Here is an 8,267-nt window from a genome sequence, read left to right as displayed (position 1 = left end):
ATTTTAAAGAATGATAGATTATTTTTGTTTTGAAAATAAATAAATATTGAAACAAAATTATATAAAAAATCAATTTTATATTAAAATTTCAATAGGAATAAATAAAATAAATACATAATAATATATATTTAAAACAATGTATAGTTTTTGTCAAATGGAATTTAAAATGAAAGTATATGTTGGCAACCCTGGCCACAAACTGCACACGTTTTCATCTGTTTTTCTGCGACTCCAGTTCAACTGCATGTGAGTAATGTACTCCGTCCATTTCATCACTTGACTAACGGTTGCACTATCCAGATTTACTCCTGAGATCACCCTAAATCAAAATGCCCGAGGCTGAACAGCAGAACGATGCCAACGCACCAGCCGCAGCCGGTGGTGATCCTCCCAAGACGGCCAAGCAACTGGAGAAGGAGCGTCTGAAGGCGGAAAAGCTGGCCAAGCTACAGGCGAAGCTGGATAAGAAGGCCGCAGCTGCTCCAGCAGCGGGCGACAAAAAGGAGAAGCCCGAGGTTAGTGATGTATTCATTTTGAAAGTGCCTCCTATTTTGAGGTCCCAAATCGAGGTTATGTGGCCAAGTGAGAGGCAGTAATTGCTGCCCATTGTTACTGGTGAAAGCGAGTGCCACTTAAATGTAATGCTTGAATTACCTTCCTTTGCAGAAGCGCACCAAGGAGGTGAAAGAGGCTGCCGTGTATACGGCCCAAACAGCGCCCGGGGAGAAGAAGGATCTGAGTGGAGCCTTGCCCGATGCCTACAGTCCACGGTTCGTGGAGGCACAGTGGTACAGCTGGTGGGAGAAGGAGGGCTTCTTCACGCCCGAGTACGGAGTAAGTTCATCCATTTCTTGTTAAAAATTCAGGTTTCTAATACAGCTTGATCTTTTAGCGTGCATCGATTGACGCCCCCAATCCCAATGGCAATTTTGTGATGATCATTCCACCACCAAATGTAACGGGCTCCTTGCATTTGGGCCACGCCCTGACCAACGCCATCGAGGACGCCATCACGCGGTACCACCGCATGAAGGGACGTACCACTTTGTGGGTGCCTGGTTGCGACCACGCCGGCATCGCCACCCAGGTGGTGGTGGAGAAGCTTTTGTGGCGCGATGAGAAGCTATCGAGGCACGATCTTGGTCGCGAAAAGTTCATTGAGCGGATCTGGGACTGGCGTCGGGAAAAAGGTGGTCGCATCTATGAGCAGCTGAAGTCCCTGGGCTCCTCCTATGACTGGTCCCGAGTGGCCTTCACCATGGACCCCAAGCTCTGCCGCGCCGTTACCGAGGCTTTCGTCCGATTGCACGAGGAGGGCAGCATCTACCGTAGCTCCCGACTGGTCAATTGGTCGTGCACACTGCGATCGGCCATATCAGATATTGAGGTGGACAAGGTGGAGATTCCCGGTCGCACATTCCTCTCGATTCCCGGATACGAGGACAAGGTGGAGTTCGGTGTTCTGATAAAGTTCGCCTACAAGGTGGAAGGCACTGACGAGGAGATCATTGTAGCCACCACCCGTATCGAGACTATGCTGGGTGATACAGCTGTGGCTGTGCATCCCCAAGACGATCGGTACAAGCACCTGCATGGCAAGTTCGTAGTCCATCCGTTCTCCACGCGCCGCCTGCCAATCGTCTGTGACGAGTTCGTGGACATGGCTTTCGGTACGGGTGCCGTGAAGATCACCCCGGCCCACGATCCCAACGATTACGAGGTGGGCAAGCGCTGCAATTTGCCCTTCATTACAATCTTCAACGACGACGGCTACATAATCGGTGACTACGGAGAGTTCACTGGAATGAAGCGATTCGAGTGCCGCAAGAAAATCCTGGAGAAGCTTAAGGCCCTGAATCTCTACCGCGAGACTCTAAACAATCCGATGGTGGTGCCCATTTGCAGTCGCTCCAAGGACGTTGTGGAGCCGCTGATTAAGCCGCAGTGGTATGTTAGCTGCTCGGACATGGCCGCCTCAGCCACTGAGGCAGTGCGCTCCGGCGAACTGAAGATCATACCGGAACACCACACCAAGACGTGGTACCACTGGATGGACGGTATCCGTGATTGGTGCGTGTCGAGGCAGCTTTGGTGGGGTCACCGGATTCCGGCATACCATGTCAGCTTCACCGACCCTTCTCTCCAAACCGGATCGGTGAGTAAATCGGTTGTGGGTAATAGCATTATATGTGGGTAATATATTACGTTGGATTTCTCAGTCTGCTCATGGAACAGTGGTGCGTAAATAGCCAAAACACAATTCCCTAAATTATAGATATACACTTAAATTAGACGTACTACAATTTTATTATTTGTCTTCTTCTTAGAACGACGACGAACAGTACTGGATTGTCGCACGCACCGAGGCGGAGGCCCTGACCAAGGCAGCCGAACGATTCGGAGTGGACGCCAACAAGATAGTTCTGAAACAAGACGAAGATGTCCTGGACACGTGGTTCAGTTCGGGTATCTTTCCCTTCTCCGTTTTTGGCTGGCCAGACCAGACTAAGGATCTGAAGACGTTCTATCCCACATCGCTTCTGGAGACGGGTCACGACATTCTCTTCTTCTGGGTGGCTCGCATGGTATTCTTTGGACAGAAGCTGCTGGGCAAACTGCCGTTTAAGGAGGTTTACCTTCACCCCATGGTGAGGGATGCGCATGGACGTAAGATGTCCAAGTCATTGGGAAATGTTATCGATCCAATGGATGTTATTCGTGGCATTACGCTCGAGGGGCTCCATGCTCAACTTGTGGGCTCCAACCTGGATCCTCGGGAGATCGAAAAGGCTAAGGCTGGACAGAAGCAGGATTACCCGCAGGGAATTCCCGAGTGCGGTTCGGATGCCCTTCGATTCGCGCTGTGCGCCTACATCACGCAGGCGCGCGACATCAACCTGGACATTAACCGCGTTCTGGGATATCGTTTCTTCTGCAACAAGCTGTGGAACGCCACCAAGTTCGCCCTGCTGTACTTCACCGGCTCTGAGAAGTTTGACACGGAGCTGAGTGCCTCTGAAGCGATCAACCAGATGGACGCCTGGATCCTGTCACGCTTGGCAGCAGCCATTGAAGCCTGCAACACCGGCTTTGAGTCCTACGACTTTGCTGCAGCGACCAGCGCCTGCTACGCATTCTGGCTCTACGATCTGTGCGACGTGTATCTAGAGTGCCTCAAACCGATCTTCCAGAGCGGCAGCGAGGCGCAGCAGGCCGCCGCCAGGCGCACACTCTACGTATGTCTAGATTATGGTCTTCGCCTGCTCTCTCCATTCATGCCTTTTATCACGGAGGAACTCTACCAACGGCTTCCAAGGGCAAACCCTGCTCCTAGCATTTGCGTGGCTAGCTATCCCAGTAAGTCGCATTTGAATACCTGATGCAATTCAATTTATTTTAATTTCGCTATACCTAGGCAATACATCTTGGCGCAGCACAAAAATAGAGTCGGACGTGGAATTTGTGCAGAAGGCGGCGCGAATTATCCGCTCTGCCCGTTCCGACTACAATCTGCCGAACAAGGCTAAAACCGAGGTGTATATAGTGTGTACGGATTCGGTGCCCAGTGAAATACTCAAACGATACGCCAGCGATCTGGCCACCATCTCCTACTGCTCCAAGGTGGTCTTCGACAGCCCCGCACCCCAGGGCTGTGCGATCCTGACCGTGACGGGCCAGTGCGAGGTGCACCTGCTGCTCAAGGGACTCGTGGAGGCGGACAAGGAGATCGCCAAGCTGCAGAAGAAGAGCGACCAGCTGGTGCAGACGGTGGGCAAGCTGACACAGGCCATCCAGGCCGCCGACTACGCAACTAAGGTTCCCGCCGAGGTGCAGGAGGCCAACGAGACAAAACTTTCCGAATCGCGCGCAGAGATCGAACGCATCGCTGCCGCCATCGAGACTCTGAAACTGATGTGAACAGGGGGCAGTAACCGCTAGTCGGGATCACTGATAATTGATATTTAGCACGCTTGCCCTGCCAGCTGCTGCGCTTTACTTAAAAATACAAGAACGCGCTTTAATCGCAAACAAAGTTAATGCATTTCGAACAGAGTAGACAAATCGATTGATGTTTTATTTATTTATAACGTCCCACACATGAAATTTGCCCCAATATAAATAAATATTAAAGTAAAATTCGCAAAGGGATTTTGGTTCTTCATATCCCGAGCTACCAGGTTAATCGGGTGGCATGATCCGTCTTGCGCTTTGACATCTTAATGTACCCCAGGAACTGCAACTCGGCTACGGCACGTGTGAATCGGGCTCTGGTTGAGGGAAACATCAAAAGAAATTAATGGTATACGGAGAGGAATCTAATTGTGAACTTACTGGATCTGGGGATCGATTTGCTCCTGGGCCACATCCTCGTTGTCGCTGCCACTGACAACTGATCGAAAGGCCTGCAGCCAATCGAAAAGGTTGATCATGCGACCGCACTCCAGGTGCAGCTTGTAAACCACGGAGAGATCGGGCAGCGTGCCAACCAGCAGCGACTGATCTTGCAGCTCGCAGCACTTGCACTGCATGTAAAAATGTGGATTATTTAGGGCAGTGTGCAGTGCAGCCCGCGGGGCACCAATTATGTTGCGCCGCACGGTTGCAATGTCGCTGAACACAAAAAGTTCGTGAATAGGTGGTGCATCCTGCAGCGGACGAAGATGTGCCTGGACAATCTGTGTTTCGATAAGCTGTAGAGTCTTCTGCAGAGCCCGTGCGAATTGGGTGGTGGGTGTGTTCAGCTGATGCCGCATCTTGTCCTCTTTGCTGCGCTGCAAAAGCTGATCTTTCAGTTCCTGACGCGAGGCCACCGGAGTCAGATGGTCTGTTGGCTTGCTTGTTTCGTTGGGCGATGTCGCTGTTACTGTCGCCATGGTGGCCTTGACCACTTCGTCCACAGAAAGGCGTATAGCTTCTAGCTTAGGTCTCAGCACAGCAGTGCACGCCTCGCCCAATTCCAGCGGAGCCATTTCTTCAACTAGGAACTGCTCAGTCCTTTCCAGGGATCGGCTTACCTTAGCGACAAATTCGTCCTTGGACAGAAAGCTAAGCATCTGCTGGCACTCCTTGTACTCCGGGGTCGAAATGACCGCTCGATTAAGACAGTTAACATACAGTTCTCGACGCAGCTTTCCGAGAGGGCAGCGCGGCAGATCCCCAACAAGCTCTGTAAGAAACTCCAGGGAGCAGCGAAAGAGCAGGAAGTGGAGCAGGCAGTCGCGCAGCAACTGCGGTAGTTTCTTCTTTAGGTAGTCATCGTCGGTGAGCACGGCTATGATGCGTTTGCAATCATTGATCTGCTCGACGTACGGACGAAACGATGGGAGCCTTCTGATGGTTTCCATATCCTCGTGGGACAGCTGCTTTATGCGTCCCAAGGCTTTGCTATAATCCGTGCAAAGCGCAAAGGCATTTCCACCAAAGAAGTGTTCCATCAGGCAGTACTTGAAGCCCTGAATAAAGCCGTGATTTGAGAAATCGTAGTATAAGAAGATGTGAGTCAGGAACTTGAATGTCTTTCCGGAAAGGTGGAAAGCGTACTTGGGTGACAGCAGAACTTTATCGAGCACCTAAAAGTGGGTAAGCAATCGATTACCACATAAATAAGACCACACCTATCCACAAGTGGATATTACCTCATTGAGGCCCGTTGGAGCAGCTTGAGTCTGGAAAACCCTTAGACGAATCTTGCTGCTCACGTGGTAGGGAAGTGTTCCGTGCACTGCTGTCATGGCCGTGGCCACTCCCAGGACCAGGACGAATGGAAGTGAGCCGCAGTGGGCACTGAGGATGAGGATGAGATCCTGCAGCACGCTTGCGTTGAAGCACTCAAAGTCGGGAAGGATGATGACCAGCTGGCGACGTTTCCGTTCCGAGTCAAAGTTGTTTGAGTACCAGGACTTAAGCTGCTTCATGGTGCACTGCGATCGACGTAATCGCTTGCGATCCCGTTCGGCGCCATCCTCGTCCGCGTCATCCATCTGCTCTACTTCCGCATCATCTTCTACGAGCCCAAAAACCAATGACTCCACGGCAGCCTTCAGAGTGGCGCAATCCCTCGACTGCATCACACAGACCATTGCAGCACGTTGGGCATGGAGTCGCTGTGTAAGGGCCGTGAACTGGCTGAGATGATCCGGTTGATTGATGCCCGTTAACAAGGCGGCGGTGGGCAGCACCTCGTCCGGGGTGGCACGTTCTGCCTGGCCCACCACAAAGTCGACCAGTTGCTCCAGAGTGCGGGCATAGCTGCGGTGCTGCAGATCAGCGATGTGATCGTTTACCTGATTCCAGGTGTTGCGGTATTCCTCATAGAAGGGCTGCTGCACTACCTCCTGACCCAGAAGGCCACTGGATTCCGCGGCAGGACGCTTCCGCTTGCCGGCCGCCTTTTTCCCGGCTCTCGTAGCGCCATTTTTGTAGACAAAACAACCCTACAAGCAAAACAATACGAAGTTAAACATCAATATCCAGTTTGGGAGCCAAAGCCACTCACCTTGGACACTGAAATGGTGGGGTCCATCGCTGGCTATACACTGACTGCAGCCCGATGTGGTGGTGTCTTTAAGTCGCCGGGTTGCGTTTATTTATTTATTTGTTTAGGTCAGCTCTGTGCCAATTAAAGTTTCTTCACCGGTAGGAACGCGAAATGAAATCAGCTGGCTGCTGTGTTTGGCGCCAAATAGGCGGCAGTGTTGGCTAACGAATTTAGGGGCTGGTACCTTAACCTGCAGATTAAAGGAAACAAAATATAAAAAATTTAATTTATTATTATTTTTAAATATTATTATTGATATTTGTAAACCTTTACATTAACCTTACCTTACATTACCTTTAAATTAAAAAAAATATATAAATAAAGAAAATATTTTAATAAGTATAGATTTCAAAAAATAATGAAATCTAGTTAAAAATTGCTAGTAATATTTTTCTTAATAAATGAATTATCCCGATTGTATATAAAAAGTCCAAAGCACCATAAAACAAATATTAGCTAAAGCGAAATATCAATTCGTTATCATACCCTCCGTCGACGAGGTCCTCGTATACCACCATTTTGGGGGATTCGAAGTGGTAGAGTCTCTGAAGAGCACCAAGTTTATTGAACGTTCGCGGTCGCAAAGATCCGACCATTTTGGAGCCATTTGGAAGGAGAAGAGGTAGAGGAGCAGGAAATCGAGGAACAGTATGATTGCTGCCAGGAAGTAGTCCTTCGTGCGCATCTCTGCAAACCTTCCACCATTTATAATCTGCGCGTGATACATCACAAACTGGAAGTGCGAAAATTAATGACAGAAAAAAAATGCAAAATCTGATATAGTGCTAACCATCAAGATGCTGATGACGATAAAGCACCGGGCGATGATGAACGAGTAAGCGACATTAGCCACGATGTAAAGCATCACAAAGTATATGGCGCCGATAATGGATACCACAGCGAGCACAAATAGCACCACCACGTCCAAAGTAAGATCAAGCTTAACAATAAAAGATTGGAACAGAAGGCATTTAATTTGGATGGAACTATAGCTTGATACTTAAAATTATAGAATACATTAGGAACACTTCTTACCGGAAGAAAAGAACCGCAGACAATAAAGAGTGCCAGGACTACGGTCCATATGAGGAAGCTAAAGAGGAACTGATACTTATAGTGGCGGACAACCAGCGGTGCGATTCCCAGCACAATGAATTCCAACTGGGAAAAATAAGTTCGAATTGGCACCCAGACGGCAAATCACGTTGTAGACTTACAATTAGAACTGCAAACAACCAATTTACCATTTTATTAAAGCGCAGTACCTCAAAGAATATGAAAAGAACGAGGAGTACCAGGCCTATTCCAAAAAACAAGCAGCTTAACCAATAGTATGAAGTAAAAAATACATTTAAAGAGTTTCTGAAAATAAAAGAAAGTGGTATGAGGATAAAATAGATTTGGCAAATACATACGTACGTACAAAAAGCGGAAAAGGGCCCATTGCAAAAGCGCCACGATCAAGAATATCGCGGTAAGTAGGTAAGTGATCAGGGCGAACTTTCTTCTTTCCCTCTTGTAGTAAGAACTTTTTTCTGGAGCCTCTGCCATTATGTAGTGTTCCTAGGTATTTATGTATTTATTTACTTTTGTTTGAAGGAAATAGAAAATTGAGTATTGGGGAATGTGAACTAGATTGATTTTAAAATCATAATAATGGGAAAACTCGTAAGAGTTTGAACTTGAAAGGAAGATGTTTTTAAATTATTTGTCTACCGCCAAACAATTT

At 48.6% G+C, this 8,267-nt stretch overlaps 3 protein-coding genes across 5 annotated transcripts; 1 reads left to right on the top strand and 2 right to left on the bottom strand.

Moving 5' to 3' along the window:
• Nucleotides 1-163: 163 nt before the first annotated feature.
• LOC122613216 (valine--tRNA ligase) lies at nucleotides 164-4,137 on the top strand. Its single transcript, XM_043787279.1, has 6 exons — nucleotides 164-246; nucleotides 301-515; nucleotides 667-834; nucleotides 893-2,155; nucleotides 2,328-3,357; nucleotides 3,416-4,137. Exons 2-6 carry the CDS (start codon nucleotides 330-332, stop codon nucleotides 3,916-3,918), a joined length of 3,150 nt encoding a protein of 1,049 aa, XP_043643214.1. The 5' UTR covers nucleotides 164-246; nucleotides 301-329; the 3' UTR covers nucleotides 3,919-4,137.
• LOC122613217 (origin recognition complex subunit 3) lies at nucleotides 4,039-6,637 on the bottom strand. Its single transcript, XM_043787280.1, has 4 exons — nucleotides 6,497-6,637; nucleotides 5,637-6,434; nucleotides 4,333-5,570; nucleotides 4,039-4,268 (listed from the first exon to the last, which is right to left on the bottom strand). The coding sequence occupies exons 1-4, from the start codon at nucleotides 6,521-6,523 to the stop codon at nucleotides 4,172-4,174; spliced, it is 2,160 nt and encodes a 719-aa protein (XP_043643215.1). The 5' UTR covers nucleotides 6,524-6,637; the 3' UTR covers nucleotides 4,039-4,171.
• Nucleotides 6,590-8,146, bottom strand: LOC122613218. 3 transcript variants are annotated; one of them, XM_043787283.1, is made up of 6 exons: nucleotides 7,962-8,146; nucleotides 7,756-7,900; nucleotides 7,574-7,699; nucleotides 7,329-7,478; nucleotides 7,025-7,271; nucleotides 6,590-6,728 (listed from the first exon to the last, which is right to left on the bottom strand). In XM_043787283.1, the coding sequence occupies exons 1-6, from the start codon at nucleotides 8,087-8,089 to the stop codon at nucleotides 6,724-6,726; spliced, it is 801 nt and encodes a 266-aa protein (XP_043643218.1). In that variant the 5' UTR covers nucleotides 8,090-8,146; the 3' UTR covers nucleotides 6,590-6,723. The 3 variants fall into 3 exon arrangements, with proteins under 3 accessions (XP_043643218.1, XP_043643220.1, XP_043643219.1); XM_043787285.1 differs by having other exon boundaries at nucleotides 7,958-8,018; XM_043787284.1 differs by having other exon boundaries at nucleotides 7,954-7,969.
• Nucleotides 8,147-8,267: the final 121 nt, after the last annotated feature.

Source organism: Drosophila teissieri, chromosome 2R (assembly GCF_016746235.2).
Source record: "Drosophila teissieri strain GT53w chromosome 2R, Prin_Dtei_1.1, whole genome shotgun sequence".
Classification (NCBI taxonomy): Eukaryota; Metazoa; Arthropoda; class Insecta; order Diptera; family Drosophilidae; genus Drosophila; species Drosophila teissieri.
Note: the sequence above shows the minus strand (reverse complement) of the source record. Positions and strands in the feature narration are given on the sequence as shown.

Bases quoted from the DNA above. Each gene is read 5' to 3' on its own strand.
- LOC122613216 (XM_043787279.1), top strand. From the start codon at position 330: ATGCCCGAGGCTGAACAGCAGAACGATGCCAACGCACCAGCCGCAGCC. The intron at 516-666 runs GTTAGTGATGTA...CTTCCTTTGCAG, and splicing joins ACAAAAAGGAGAAGCCCGAG to AAGCGCACCAAGGAGGTGAA. The intron at 3,358-3,415 runs GTAAGTCGCATT...CGCTATACCTAG, and splicing joins TTGCGTGGCTAGCTATCCCA to GCAATACATCTTGGCGCAGC.
- LOC122613217 (XM_043787280.1), bottom strand. From the start codon at position 6,523: ATGGACCCCACCATTTCAGTGTCCAAG. The intron at 5,571-5,636 runs GTAATATCCACT...ACCCACTTTTAG, and splicing joins CTCCAACGGGCCTCAATGAG to GTGCTCGATAAAGTTCTGCT. The intron at 4,269-4,332 runs GTAAGTTCACAA...TCCCTCAACCAG, and splicing joins CAAATCGATCCCCAGATCCA to AGCCCGATTCACACGTGCCG.
- LOC122613218 (XM_043787283.1), bottom strand. From the start codon at position 8,089: ATGGCAGAGGCTCCAGAAAAAAGTTCTTACTACAAGAGGGAAAGAAGA. The intron at 7,901-7,961 runs GTACGTACGTAT...TTTTATTTTCAG, and splicing joins TGGGCCCTTTTCCGCTTTTT to AAACTCTTTAAATGTATTTT. The intron at 7,272-7,328 runs GTTAGCACTATA...TCGCACTTCCAG, and splicing joins TCGTCATCAGCATCTTGATG to TTTGTGATGTATCACGCGCA.